The 15476-nt window shown below is 50.1% G+C and overlaps 1 protein-coding gene across 1 annotated transcript; it reads left to right on the forward strand.

Moving 5' to 3' along the window:
* Positions 1 to 1116: 1116 nt before the first annotated feature.
* Positions 1117 to 14786, forward strand: WDR66 (WD repeat domain 66; the record flags this gene model as incomplete). The annotated part of the gene is made up of 21 exons (XM_015878020.2): positions 1117 to 1221; positions 2055 to 2219; positions 2332 to 2463; positions 2656 to 2765; positions 2893 to 3001; positions 3111 to 3191; positions 3285 to 3362; positions 3544 to 3588; positions 3982 to 4199; positions 4402 to 4575; positions 5389 to 5636; positions 5718 to 5866; positions 5984 to 6157; positions 6390 to 6574; positions 6875 to 6986; positions 7209 to 7372; positions 8945 to 9035; positions 9244 to 9387; positions 11774 to 12002; positions 13220 to 13321; positions 14046 to 14786. Coding segments are annotated over 21 exons (2925 nt in total), but the record flags the coding sequence as incomplete, so codon positions are not given.
* Between the last annotated feature and the right edge of the window lie 690 nt (positions 14787 to 15476).

Here is a 15476-nt window from a genome sequence, read left to right on the forward strand (position 1 = left end):
GGTCTGGTGAAGCAAAGCAGGTTGTAGTTGTAAGCATGTGGATGAATGTTGTACTGCAGCTCTAGTGTGAGACCAGCTGGAGCTGGGCCTTGGCCATGTGTGCTCAGGGTATGTCTGCCTACCCCATGTGTGCAGTATTGCCTGAGCTGCAGGTGGATCTGGGTCTGTGTGCTGGTCCAGAAGAACAGCTCATGGGATGTTCTTCCCAGCCTTTGTGTATGTGCCTCCTGGGATGAAATGCCCTACAAAGTCCTGGCTTTCTCTATTGCTCGTGCAGTGAGGTTAGTGGGTCATCCCAGCACAACGGAGTGCATTAACTCCTGATCTCGGGGTTGTCATTTCCCTGTCACTGTGGGGGATGTCTGCACTGTGACATCCATAGCTCTGTGGGGCTTTGTAGAAGTGCATGTCCTGGCTGTGTGCTCTGTTGCATGTTGCACTGTTCCCGTTGGTGGTAGGACTGGATCAATTCCAGCAAGTGAAAACACAGTTCTGTTGCAAAACCCACCATCTTGCACTCAGTAGACATGGTGTTCTGGGTCTGCCCTGCTTGTTCACCACCCATCGTTCCCAATCCACTTCCCTAGGTCAGATCTTTGCTCTTTAAGCCATAATTCCCTGCTCTATGCAGTGGTTTGGAAGGAGCGCGTGGCAGCTCCTCAGGTTGCTGAGATGGTTTGTGCTGATAGCAGAACTGCTTTCCTCTCCCAGCAGGGCAGCGGGCTCGTGCTGGGCGGAAGGAAAAACAAATTAGGTTTAGAAATTGTTATTATTCGAGCTTAATAGCACGTCTGAAATCAGCAGTTGGAAATGCCTGGAGCTGATTAGGAGGCAGCAATGGCTCAGGGTGGTCGCTTGGAGCCACAAGCCCATGTGGGCATCATCCTGATGGGGTGCTTTGAACAGAGGGTTGGTGCTGCTTCTATAGTGCAGCTGGTGGGGATAAGAAGGGGACATAGGAGGGATCCTCTCTCGTAGTGCTTTCCGGTCTGTTGCTGGCAGCAGCCGTTGAAGCCGTTGCCCAGGGAACAGCGGTTGGATGCAAACAGAAACGTCAGAGCTGGGCAGCAGAGCTCTGCCTGCTGGAGCTCAGGGAAAGTGTTGGTGGGACTGTAAGGGTGCTCCGGGGCCCATGGGATCCGGCTTCCTGCATGCCCAGTCCTCCTCCTGTGGCCAACTGAAGTAAAAACATTTTGGCAGCTTCTTGGACCGAGGCTGGAGGTAAGTTTGGATGGTCCAAGTGACATTACACTGAAGGAGTCGTCCCCAGATGGATGGATGGCATCTGCCCCAGCAGATGAAGGCAAGTTGTGCCTGATGTACCTGGACCCCATCTCAGCACTGGGACAGTTTGTCACCAATGTCCCCTGGGGACACAGAGTGAGGATCCCACACTGTGGTGTCTCCCTTCACTTGGGGATGGGAGCAGAAACAACCCTGTGGGTGTCGTTTGGAGCTACAAATTGGAGAGCTCAGGTGAATGGCAATTTCCATTCAGCTCCTCCCTTTTCTCCTTTTGTTATTAGATGTTATTGTTTGTTACTGGGCATAGGCTCAGCCCAGCTGTGAGTGTCTGCTGAGCACCTGTGCTGCCCCTGAGCTCTGTCTGTGATGTGATCCCAACCCTGGGCTGAATGAAATGTTACCTGACCTCACCTGAAACCACGGCTACAGTGTCCATGCTGAGCTCACACCATGGAGAAAGCAAGGGGCCCTGTGGGAATAGGCAAAAACTGATCTGGGGCCGCAAGAGAAGGGACTCGGAGCAGGGGAAGCCTCCTTGGATCCCCTGGGACATTTAATTCATTTACGAGAGGCTATGGGATTTTTTTGCTTTCGTTTTTCCACTGCTCACCAGTTCAGCACATTTCAGGGGGTCCCTTTTTTGTCTCTCAGCCCCATCCCAGGACACCATTCCCTGTTTTTCACTCCATTTTGCCATCACACTTTTATCCATCATTATCTGGTGTGTAGGATGTGACAAGGGGAACCAGCAGAAAGAGCAGCTCCAGGTCTGGGAGCAGGGCAGACCCCAACCTCTCTCCCTTCCCAAGGACTCTATGGCTGCTGCCCAGGAAGGTGGAGCTCTGGGAAATGCTGCAGCTGCAGCTCAGGGGGCTCCTGGAGAGCTGGAGGAGCACGGCAGTTCTCCCAGCCGTGTGTGGGGTGCACAGCCTGGGCTGCTCTTTGAGGGAGAGAAGCAGAACTGCCACCCTATTGTGAGTACTACTGGGCAGGAGAGCAGCCCTGGGGCACTGTGCTCTGCCCTGTTACCCCAGGGGACTTTGGGGGAGGCTTTTCCCTACTACTAAGAACTTCTCCTCCCCGCAGAGCCTGTCCTGGGCGCTGGGCTACAACAGCAGCCTGGCCGTGCATAGCATGGAGGATGGGATGCTGCTGTACGTCTGTGCCCACACTGCAGTCATCCACGATGTCCAAGGCAGCAGGCAGTACCACCTGCAGGTCTGTGGGCCTCTTCTGTCCCTGAGTGCTTTTCTTCCATCCCTGGGCCTGCTGGGGTGGCCATGAGGGTGGTTTGGGGCTGCTCAAAGTGGGGCTGGGGGGAGGAAAATGGAAGACTCTTGAGAGGGAGGGTGGAAAATTGCTCCAGCTGAGCGGCTCTGGAGCTCCCAAGTGCTTCTCTCCTCCTTCCAGGGCCATGCAAATGTCATCTCATGTCTGTGTGTCAGCGAGGACAGGCGCTGGGTTGCCACTGCTGACCGAGGTCCAGACCCTTTGATCATCGTGTGGGATGCCTTTTCCGGGTGAGCCTCCATGCAAACCTCCCATATCCCTCATAGGGACAACACTGTCTGTTTGCACCCCATTCCCACAGACAGCCTCCTGTCTATATATTCTCCCAGGGGTGCCCATAAGGGTTTTTCCATACAGGATCCCGGTGCGCACCATCTTTGACAGCCGTGCAGGCTGTGGGGTCTGCGCTATCGCCATCTCCCGGGATGCAAAGTGTCTGGTAACCATCAGTGCTGGCGTGGTGCAGGTGGGGGTATTTCTGCTCTGTGTTTTGTTTTCAAAGACGTTTCTTGTGGATCTGTGTGTTGGTGGCTTCTTTCTTGCTAAGCCAAAGATCTGGTTTCTCCCCATGCCAGAGGGTCTGTGTGTGGAGGTGGACGTATCCCAATGAGAGCCCTGTGTGTGATGTGGAGCTGAGCCCTGAGTTTGGCTGCCAGGTGAGGGACTCGGGCACCACACCTTGCTCAGTGTAAGAATAAGCAGAAACATCACTGCTTGCCATTAACATGACTCTTACCCTCTGGTTTCAGGATTTTGTCATTTTTAACCCCCAAAATCCCTATGAGTTTGTCAGCAACAGCAAAACCCAGGTGATATTTTATCTGTGGGTGAGTAGGACTGCGGAAAGTTCACATCCTGGTACCCAACATGCTCCCAAGCTCTTCCTCTCGTGCTGCCGTGGATGTTTGGGTGTCTTGTGGTGGTCACAGCTTCTGGGAGAGGAGCAGGATGGAAAGATCGCACAAAGCAAATGTCCTTGTGTGGGTACATGCTCTGCTCTCTCCGCAGGGTGATGCTGGTTTGCAGTACAGCACCCCTCCTTTGACCAAGCAGGTGAGTGCACAGGGAGCCATGGGGATCTGCAGCAGCCCTGTCCCTCCCTGTCCCCCTGTGCCAAAGCGGTGGCCATGTCCCCAGAATGGGCTTTCTAAGGGGACAAGGAAGATTGCCCAAGATAAGGTCAGAAGTGGCATCCCCTACATACATTTGTATCACAGAATGGGTTAAGTTGGGGGGGGGGAAGCTGAAAGCCCATCCAGCTGCATCCCCTGCCATGGGCAGTGCTGCCAGCCACTAGATCTGCTTGCCCATGGCCCCATTCAGCTCTACTCCCAGTGGCCACGTGCTGGTAATGGTCCCACCATGAGGCAAAGAGGGAATGTCACACTGAGGAACCAGACGGGAGAACCAGCACCCGGCTGTGACCGGCCATTGCTCTCCCCACAGACCCTTGGCAGCGCAGTGGGACACTTCACCCAGTCAGCTTTCCACTTCAACGCCACGCAGGTGCTGACGGGCACCTCGGCTGGGAAGGTGGTTGTGTGGGATGTGGAGAGAAAGCCGGGGCTGCCCGAGGAGCCGCAGGACAGACTGCATGGCATGAAGGCCATCAAGCTGGTGCCGCTGCAGGAAGAAAGCCTGACAGTGCTGGTGGTGTTGGAGAGGTGCGGAGATGCCGCTGTTTGTATGGTACACTCCTTGTGGAGCTCAGGGCTCGGCCTCCGGGGCTCTGCCGGCAGAGGGAGCAGACGGTCTCCGAGCAGCTCGGGATGGGGCGCAGCGCCCGGCGCTTAAGAACAGAATAGACCTGAGCCATATGAAGCACGAGCTCTCCCACCCCATAACACTGTGCTTCCTTTCTTCCAGCTGCATAGTGACAGGGGATGTGAGAGGCCAGGTGAAGTTCTACAATGGGCACCTGCAGCTCCTGGTCTGCTATGACCACAGTGGTACGAGTCCCATTCAGTCCATCTCCTTCTCCAAAGCCCCTCCAGATCCTCCTGATGCTTCTTCTACCAGCAGCCAGCCCTTCACTGCTAGGTGAGCATCCCTGTGTAAACGCAGCTCTTCTGCATCTTCCAGCACTGCTCATAAACTGGGTGTCCCCAGCACATCCCCAGCTATGAACTGGGTGCCACATCCCAGTGCTGGAGAAGTGTTAATGCTGGCATGGGAACAGCCAGCTGGGCATGGAGCCGAGCAGCTTGTCACGCAGCTGGTACACCACACAGGGCTAATGCTGAGCCCATGGCTCCTACTGAGCCCCTTAATCCCCTGCTTAACCCCCCCCACCAGGTGGCTATTTCCAGTTGGATTTTATCACTGCTGGGTGAGATAATCCAGCCAGTGGTGAGGAGACGGCGTGGGTTGGGGGCTTTGGGCAGCACCATAGGGAGCCTGAGGAAATCTGCAAACCAGATGCTGTGTGGTGGGGCTGTAAACCACATGTCCGTCTGTCCTGCCTGAAGTTCTGCTGGCAGCATCTATCTGTAGCTGCTCATCTTTTCCAAAGAGCCACGTGGGACCCTAGAAATGGTGACACGAGACAGGACTATCCAGAGAACCCTCAGTCACTCATCTGTTAATGGTAAAAGCTGTCCAGGTGTCTTTCTTCTGCCCTGTGTACCGCAGTAGAAAAGGGAACTGGCTCCAGTGTCTTCCATTGGAGACTTCTCAGGTCACAGACACAAAGTGTCACCTGTCTTCCAGGCCAAGAAGTCTCTGCATACTGTATATTACAACTTACCATGATTGTCCAGCTAAGTTGCTAAAAAGCAACTGTGTAACGTTGTTCAGAGGGATACGAGCCAGCTGGTCTGATTCATCTAATTCTGTGTCTCTCACACCAAACAGGAACTTTATCCTTTCAACCTCTGATGCAACGGTGCTCCGTGTTGCGACAGATGGGGCAGACTTTGAAAAAGTCATGCAAGAAGCCAAGGAAGCAGTGGTGGCCATTGCGTGCCACCCTCAGCAGGCATGGCTTGCCATGGGCAGTCACTGCGGGCTGCTGAAGGTGTGGGACTACCAGCAGCCCCAGCTCCTCACGAGCAGGATATTCCCCAGTGCTGGCATCCAGTGCCTGTCCTATGATCCTGCAGGTATCTTGGAGCTGTGACATCCCCATGTACCAAGCATGGAGATGGGAGAGTGTTGGGATTGCTTTCTGCTGTGCTTTGCAGGCTCCTTCCTGGCTGCTGGTTTTACTGATGGCAGTGTGCTTGTCCTCGATGCCATTTCCCTGCTGTCCTGCTGTGAGGTGTTCAGGTTCTCACACGGCCCCATAACACACATCTGCTTCTCCCATGACTCTGAGTACCTCGCAACTGCTGTAAGCTTGCTCACTCCTTCCTGAGGTGTATATGTGTAGGTGCTGCTCCTGGTGCAGCCTAGGAGCTGGGAATTGCCATGGGATCGTGCTGCGTTGACTTCTGTGCTCTTGTTCCAGGATGAGAAACTTGCAGTGACCGTTTACAAAAGGGTTCTGCAGAACGAGCGTGGGTGCTGGGAACACCTGGCAGGGCTGCACTCCCACTACAAGCCCATCCGGAGCATCCTGTTTGGGATCCAGCTGGATGGCAGTGAGCCCCGGCTGCTGAGCCTTGGGGAGGACCGGCAGCTGGTATGGCCATGGGAGGACAGCGCTGGGGCTTTGGGCTTGAGGTGGGGCTGGAGGAGAGTGTGGAGAGATACTCCCCATCAGTTCCAGGTTGTTTGTCAGTCTGGCATTGGGACAATCTGCAATTGGGATGGTCTGGGTTTGGGGATGCTCACCCTCAGCAGCTGCTCCATGTGATTAATCCATCAGGTCCACTGTGATGGCAGGTCACTGTGCTCCCTGGTCTTTCCCTCAGATTGAATACGACCTGATCAGCAGCAGCAAGGACCAGCTGGTGGTCGTGGACAGACATCGCATAGAGCAGGATGCTGTGCCCCTCTGCTTGGCCTGGTACCCGCTGTTCAGCACAGAGACCTTCATCCTCACAGCCAACAGCTGCTACAAAATGAAGCTCTACAATTCAACGACCAAAATGTGCAGGTAGAGAGCCTTCCTTCTAGGAAAGTCGTGGCTGCAAGTCACCTCAGTATGCCCATGGACTTGGGATGCAGCAGTTGGACACTAGGTTATATGATTGGAGTCCACAGAAGAAGCAAAGAATAATCTCTGAGCACTCTACATTTCTCTCTTAGCTCCAGTGTGGTCCCTTCTGTGCAGGGGTTCTGTTCTATCCTAGTATTACAGAGCCATTGCACACACCACACCATCCCGGTGCACCACAGCCATTCAGACATGGGAATATATTTCGTGAGAATGGGTGACAATGTTGTTTGCCTTTAGAAAGACTCTCCTGGGACCAACCTATGGCTCACCACTGGAGAAGATGCAGATCCTCCCAGAGAGTGCTGCACAGCCCCAGAAGCACTACCTGGCATACATTACCAAGGACAAGGTGTGGGACACCAGCTGTCTGCCATCTGTGTGTTTGTGGAGCATTTTGGGCTTGGCTGGGGGCTGAAGGAAACCTGCCCTTGTAGGGACAAGAGAAGTGAACATCTGCAGGATGGAGGCACTTGGGAAGTCCTTGTTTTAGACAAGGCTGGTCACTGAGGGCATGGTGTTGGTTCAGCCCTCTTGTGGAGTCCTGCCCTCACCATCTGCTCTCCCCATACAGGTGGGCCTGCAGATTCTGCCCGTTGATGGCAACCCCCACAAGTCCTCAGCTTTCATTTGCCACCCGGATGGTGTTTCTGACCTGGCCGTCTCCTATGATGGGCGCTACATCTTTACAGCCGGGGGGAGTGACCGCACTGTTCTAAAGTGGGAGGTGAACCTAAAGTGAGTACCACAGAATGGAGAAGGGAGCCTGGGAGTGACTTTTTACAACTGCTTCATGCAGCCGACAGTCAATGGGGAGCTGACCTAGCCACTGGTGGCTGTGGTCAGTGAATGAGCACCTATAAAATACTGCTGCCTGGGAAATGCCAAACGCCATGACATGGAGGGATGTCTGGTCCTTGTGGGAGCCTGGCTGCTGTGATGGGGATTGCTCAGGGTAGAAGATCAGGAGGGAGCGTTTGGTATAACAAGTATGTTCTCCAAATGGGAGAGGCCAGCATTTGTGAGGAAATCCCTGCTGCATTTGAAGGCTGGATTTAGCACAAGCTGCTGTAATCCCGTAAAGCTTTGCTTACATTAGTAAGAGGACTGCAGTAAATGGAGTGGCTGAGGTGTCCTGGGTGCTGGCCCATGGTGCCAGGACATGGGCTTCTGTTGCTTGCTTAGTCAAGGAGAAGAGTTACCTGATGGGTGCGTGTTTCAGAAGGGAGCAGCAGCAGCCAGTGACCTAAAAACAGCTGTGGTCTCCTACTTTTACCTTTGGGGTGCACTGACCCCATGAAATGCCCTTCATCTTCCTATGAGGAAGGCTCCAGAGCTAAGAACAGGGTGGTCCCAAGTAAGATGGCTCCTGCAGGTGCTGCTCTCAGAGCTGGAAGGTGCAGAGCTCACTCACTTACTTCTGTGTACCACAACAATGAGACCTGGCTGCAAAGGCAACAGGCTTATTTATTTTCTTTTCCACTTTGTGTGGCTAAAGCAGTCGGGGGTCAGAATAAGCGACGTTTTAAGGAAGGCAGTAGAATATAAACGATCCTTCTTTATAATGGTTGGCCAGAATCCAGGCAACACTGAATTTCTGTGTAATTTGTTTTTGGAACGGAAGTCTTGATGAGCTAATTATCATTTTATTGCTGCTCCTGGCATCTTGTGCATCTCCACTGTGTTTAATACCCAAATAATCATGAAAAAAACCACGGAGCTAGCAGAAACTGAAGCAGCACTACAGAGCAGTGCGTCAGAGCTGCAGGTCTGTCACTGGCACTCAGGCTGCTTTGGTTTAATGTGGGTAGCACCTGTGGCACCATCATTCGCTGTGTTATGGGGGAAGAATGTGGCAGATTGAAGAGCGGGGATCTCAGCTTGTGTGGTTTCTTGCAAGCACCAAAGCCCAGCGCTCCGCATGCTCAAAATGCTGATCTAGCTAATTCATCTCCCTCAACATCTCTATAAGGAAGCAGGAAAGCAAAGTGCCAGACACCCTGCTCAAGTCCATGGAAAAGCTGCTGGCTCCCCGCCCTGTGCTCATTCCACTAAACAAGAGGACCATTCAGCAATAATTAATTCCCACACTGTGCTATTGTATGTAAAACTTGGGTATGAAATATGTTGTAGAAGTGCAGGCTGGTGATAAAACTGCGCGTGGTTCAAAGCAGTGCCTCCCCTTCCTGCATTCTGAGGCCTGGGGATTCTATTTGTTTGTTGAAAGTGTCTCCAAACAATGACTAGAAAGGGAAATGAGAATTGTCTCCTCGTGTGAACCCTTCCTGCACCTCCTTCTTTCTGTGCCAGTGCCTTGGAAGCTGTTGCATCTCTGGGTGGGGAGGACCTGGTCCCATTCTACAGACTGCTGGAGGGCGGCCAGGACGGTGAATTCTTCAGGGTAATTGCACTCACTGTGATCTTCGTGCTGCAACATCTGGTTGGAGTTTAAGATTCATTTATACAGGCTTGACATTTCTTTATTTTCTGCCCAGATCGCCTTTAACAGCGGTCTTATTGATAAGACTGTTAGTAAATCCTAAACGAAGCCTTATCTTCCTCGCCTGTTGGTAGCTGAATTTTACAGTACCCGTTTGAATCTCTTGCAGGAGCTGGAAGACTATTTCTACTATGTGCAGCTGTGCAACCAGGGCATTGATATGCTGGAGACCAGGCAGGTGTCAGCATACATTCCCCTGGAGGAAATTCCTTTTGTAATGAGAGCAATTGGATTTTATCCATCAGAGGAAGAGGTCAGTCCTTTGCTTTTGTTTTGTTTTTGCGAGAATGATTGCATTTCATATAGGGCATTAGAATGAAGTTATTCTCCTAAAGAGCTGCCAGACACTGGCAGGGGCTGCCCAGGGAGGCAGTGGGGTTGCTGCTCCTGTTCAGGAATTGTGGAGCTGTGGCACTGAGGGATGTGGCTAGTGGGCATAACAGGCATGGATGTGGTGATCTTAGTGGTCTTTTCCAACCTTAATGGTTCTGTGATTTACCGAGTGCCATAGGGCCAGATTCAGACCTTAGTTATACAGATGGCTCCAGGAAATATACACTGTGCTTTGGTCTCTCTGTGACTTCCAGGAGTGTCTGAACTTCTTTGCTTCTTGATGGGCTGTGTGCTGGGGCTGTGGCTATTACCTGGTTACCACCAGGTCTGGTCTGAACCCTCCATGCAGTACCACCGTAGATGGGAACACTTAGTTCTGTGATTTTGGGCATTGACAGACCATCTTTTTGTTATTCTGTCTTGGGCTGCTGAAAGAATAATTTTAGATGGAGACAGCAGCCTTTATTCCCATGGAACTTAAAGCTCTTTCATAACTGATAACTGCAGACACTCCCTCTGAGCTCGCCTTTCAGGCTGCAGCAGTGGAGCTTCCTATCGAACATTTCTCAAAAGCTTTTCAGCCTCTAATTTTACAGCAGGCAAAAGACGAGCGATTTGATAAGGGTTCTGCTGCTTCTCTCTGTGTAGCTGTTTCTACAAGGCGGTTTGCACTGTACAGAGACCTAATTTGTAGTGTTACAACCTGGCAAAAGGGCAATTCAAACACATGTGAATAAAAAAAGAAGAATGCATTACTGAGTCTGATGCAAGGAGGTTTAAATAACAAGCTCCTCAAGCCACCTACAGCCCTACAGTGCACAAGGGGCTCCTGGGGGAAGCAGCACATCGCTGTGTTCCTCCCCCCCAACTCCCCAGGGATGTTCTTCCAAGCCGGAACTGCTTTGTCCTTGTGTCAGGCTGTGGTGTCGTTCCCTTGCAGTTTGTTCAAACTTCTCCTCGGCTCATTGCATTTTTGCCTCCTGGGGACAGAGAGAATGTCTTCCTCTGGGAAATGTCTGGGGAAGAATAGCTGTTAGCTCGCCACTCAAATCAAAATCGCAGCGCTATTTCAGGAATGGAAATAAGTGCTAAACTGCTGCTAAGTGTAGGCAACCAACAATCTGCTTCCCAAGGCAGGCAGGACAGCATTAAAATACAGAAAGTCTGTCTCCCTCTGGAGTGTTTTAATAGAGGAAAAACAGAAGGGAGAAAAAAGCAGCTTGGACTGGGTAGCGAGGCTTTTGGGAATTGGTGTTTTTCCTTTGTAGTTCAGTGGGGCTGATATAAAAGCTAATCCCAGATCAGCTAGAGCTGACTCAAATCGACGATTCCCACCTGGCACAGCGTTTGCTACAGGAAAAAGGGAAAGCTGAGGTTTCCCTCTTCCCTGGGCTTCATTCAGTGGAAAAACTTGTGACGAGAGGACAAAGGCCCAAGGCTGAACGAACACAAAGTTCTCCCCAGGGAGGTCTTGCATCAGCTTCCCCTCCTGGGGCAGCACGTTCAGTGCACACCGGCATGGGAAACTCTTTGTGTTTGTGCGAGGGGCTGCTCCACTGGGCACGAGCACACGGAGGGCACTGAGCACAAGGCCTAAGGAAAATCACAGGCACCAAGCACCGCTGCTCACCCAAGAGCAGAGCAAAAGACTCCACTGTTCCTGCCAAGGAGGGTGCGATAAGGGGGCACGATCGTTGGTACCTGCTAGGGGTATGTGCAGCCTGCTTAGGTCAGGACTCTGTGCACATACTTCTCTGGTGGGCTGGTGTATTTGTTGCTCTGTGGTTTGCTGCCTGCAGTCCCCAGAGTGCAGACGCAGCTGCAGTAAGGGGACGGGTGACAGCTGCAAAGTCACGGGGTGCTCTCATCACTCAGTCCCTGGGGAAGGTTTCTTCCCCATCTCACATTAGTAACATGTAACATCCAGGGCAAAATGCTTTTCTAGTAGGGACAGGCCAGAATTCTGCAGGAATTACACTGTTGCATTAACACAATTTCAAGCAGATAAATCTCACTGATCCTTGCTTAATTCTGGAATAACTCATTGGCACCATTGAGGATAACTACAAACACTAATAGAGGAAATCCAAAATAACTACATATCTGCTACCCCATCGTTAGCTGAGGTTGTAAGAACAAGCACATAACTGTTATCCATGTCCATCCTCAGCTGCTGAGCTGTGGCTGTGACACCTGCAGTGCCAGCACACACAGTCACAGTACACTGCCATTTGAGGCACTGGAAACAGGCCTGATGCCCTTCAACAAGCAGATGCATAAACAGTCTTTCTTGCCTTCATTTTCAGATCGAAGATATGATAAACGAAGTAAAATTCAGCGAGTATGTGGATAGCGGAGAACAAGTGACAAAAATCAATTTAGAGGATTTTATCAAACTTTATATAAATCATCGGCCCGCATTTGGCTTGTCAATGAAAACAATACGACAAGCGTTTCAGGTCCTTGGTTATGACAATGGGAATGGTGACAAAGTTATTGACAGAGGAGACTTGCTGTCGCTCCTTCAGTGCAGGGGTGAGTTATTTCTTTTCTAATATTAGTTTTACGCTTGCTGGTTCTGTCTTCAATTTCAGAATGTATTCACTGCAGCAAAAAATTAATGTGAAACTATAGCTTGGTAACCAGGGCAGGCACAGGGGGCCACCTGCCCTAGGATTTTAAACTGAATGAGCACGTCTGTTGTCTCAGCTGTACTTCTCTTGCTGCTCTGGAAATCTCTGCTTGTCTGAAGGATCTCATCTGCTAAATGATGAACGTGGATCTTGGCAGACCATATCTTCTTCCAGTACAACCCCATCCTAATTAGCATGATCTGCACCAGTCATACAGGCTCCAGAAAGTTCATAGAAAACTGGAGAAGAGAGGGACAAGAAAGGAGAGATGAAAACAATCAGTCTTGGGCTGAAATCTGAAAAGATGTGTTGGTTTAATTCAGCTGAATCAGAAAGAATGTCATAAGAATACATATAAAGTTACTTAGGGCCAATGCCGGAGTAGCAGACCCTGTACTCGTACTGGCATGCTCCTGCTGTCAAAAAAGGGAGATTTTAGTGCATCTGAGCACTAAAATGGGTAAAGGGAAGTGCTTCTTTTACTCAGTACATCACCCAGTAATACTTGCAACAAAGATCCGTGTAAACCAAGGACTGAAGCAATGTAGGAAAGGTTAGTTATTTATATGTATGGTGTGAACATCCATAAATAGATAATTAGATAGGGTAGAACAGTTTCATAACAGATCTATAACCTCGTGCTTGAGGACACGAACCAGCCACTAGCTGGGAACAAACACTGTGTTCAGATCTCCCAGAATATTAGATTATGACTTTCCTGCTCTGTCTTTTTCCTCCCCTGTGCAGAAATGGCTGCTGACATAGGCACAGGCCTACATGGTCTGTGTTTTGTCCTGGGCCAGGGGTTTTTCAGTGGGAACAGAAGCTCAGGATCCTGCAAGCACAAAGTAGTTGCTAGAGCTGTTATGCAGAGTTTCTCTATTGAATGGATATTTTTGCCCCAAATTCATGCAAGACACAAGACGCATCTTCCCTAGAATTAATGTTTTCCAGTGCTAGGATCACGTTTCAGTTGGTGACATGGTCTGCACCTTAGAAAAAACAAATCTTCCAAATTACCCTATTTTGTTTGTTCACAGTTCTTGCTCAGGTTGCCTTGTAGTTTTTGTGTTAATGACACTGTAACCCAAGGGGCTGGTTTTGTTTTAATGCACACAGGAGAGCATATGATGGAGGATGAGCTGGCGTTCTATCTGTCTGCCCTGCTGGGCAGGCATCCAACAGGAGGAAGATCTGACCTGGACGTGTGTGATCCCTCAGGTATGAGATTAGCATTCTGCACTGCACAGAGGCAGGACTGATTCAGTTCCCAAACAAAACGATGTAAATTGCAAGCCCTTTACCCTGTTAGGCCAAGAGCTGTCAAAAACACTCATGAGTGCAAGAACAGATATAGATCATAGGTTGTCCTTCATCCATGCAACAGTGGGATGAGTGTACCTAAAAATAAATGAACAAGAAAATACAGCTGGAACCTGACAGGGTTACACTGCTGTTTATCTGCTGGCTTGGAAATAGAACTGGAAACACAGTGGAAGGTTTACACGCCAAAGGCAAAGAGGAATTCTACCATATGCAAATTACAGCATTGATTTCATCCAAGCAGCAGTACATATTGTAACAGGATGACTGCATTTGTGTATGTTTCATGTCCTAACCTACACCAGCCTAGAACAGGAACCCTTGTACTGCACACACACAGTGCAGCCCCTGCATACCATTGGCATCATAAGATCACATCAGACCAAAGGAGTGTAGAAGCTGTCTTTGGTCCCTTAGAAGTTATTCACTGCAAAGTGAGACAGCCCACAGACTTGACAGTGTTTCCCTGATGCACTAAGCTAGTAGAACAGTACTTTGTGATTACTGCATACACTGTTAAAAGCATTCAATTCACTTATTTGTTAATTGTAAATTTTACTGTTCTGGAACGCCATTTATACACTGCTCTTGTGTGTCTCATGTTGTCATTGCTGCTTTCCAGATGCAGCAGCTTTGATGGAAGAAATTCCAGAGGAAATCACAGCAGAGGGATTCACTGCCGGCATTCTTGGCCTATCCATTGCTGAGCCAGAAAAAAGAACAGTAAAATGAGATGGATAATTCATCGATGAAGACTCAGATGTGTAGCTGCCACGGTTTTCTACTCGTTTCTATTTTCCAAACTCCTCGAGTACCTGTGAAATACATATTATGTATTTATTAGAAACTCTTGCATAGCTTCAGATTATTCAAACTCTAGGTTAGCTCCCTGTTTAGCACATGCCACAAGCCTATGGGATCAGATCTATTTCCCAATTGTATGTGTTCCTAATACTGCACCCTCTGTCCCACTGCAGCAGAAGGTTTTCATTTGGAAATCTCTTTGGAAGCACTTCTGCTGCCAGGGCATGGCTCACACCTCCAGTGCCCCCTTACACAGAACTGGCTGAATCGTGGCCTGGGTAAACACGGTGCTTTCCAGAAAGGATCTTTGCAGAAAGCTGCATGAAAGCTCTGTTCTAAAGTCCTTATTTCACTCAGGAGGACATCAGTCTGCAGGGGATGTAGCTGTAAGGCATGGCACAGTGGTTGGTACGCTGTCTGTTTGCATGGATCACCCAGCTAGAGCCATTCTTTTCAGGTGGGCTTACACCAAATGCAGTCTATTTCCATTACTCAAAGGGGGGTATTCATTCTTAACACCCAACAGCAAAAAAATAAAGCAATGCAGAAGTATTGATTATATACACTGGTAAATGTTCTGTGCAAGATGCTAGAACAGATTTTTACTGCGCAGACAAAGCTGCCAGCAAAGAGCACTGTGAGATACATTAAAACCAGTTTTCTATTTTGGCCTTTAAAACTTTGTTTTCCCTTCTGAAAGCAGCAGCTCTAATTAGCAGCGTAATACCAATGGGACAGCATCTCCCAGTGTTTGTATAAACAGCATAATGAGGCTGACACGAGTTGCCGTGGAAAGATCAGTGAAGTGCTGTTGAACACGCTTCCTTCTTTACATCATCCTCAGCATCAATTTGAATAATAATGTGGGCCCTCCAAAAGCGTTCCAATGTTTTTTAAACAGAGATCACTGCTTCGCTCTGGAAGTGTCTGTGGTTGTGTAATTAGCACAGTGAGGTGTGTTGCTTTATTAGGTCCAGCAGGATGGATGCTCGGTGTACAGTGGGTCTGTGGTGCACAGCTGTGTGAGGAGGAGGGTGCACTGAGGTGAAGATGAAAGTCGTGGGTTCACTCAGCTTGGAGGGGGCTGTGTGGAGGCCCCATGGCGGCCTGTGGCTGCTGGCATAGGAGCAGAGGCGCAGGGGTTCAGCTCTCTGGTGTCCAACCACACGGTGGGCACACACCGGGCATCCCAGCAGATGTTTCTCCTCTTGTTGGCCGCCAACAAAGCCGCCATGGCCGATCTCCTCAC

This window comes from Coturnix japonica, chromosome 15 (assembly GCF_001577835.2).
Source record: "Coturnix japonica isolate 7356 chromosome 15, Coturnix japonica 2.1, whole genome shotgun sequence".
Classification (NCBI taxonomy): Eukaryota; Metazoa; Chordata; class Aves; order Galliformes; family Phasianidae; genus Coturnix; species Coturnix japonica.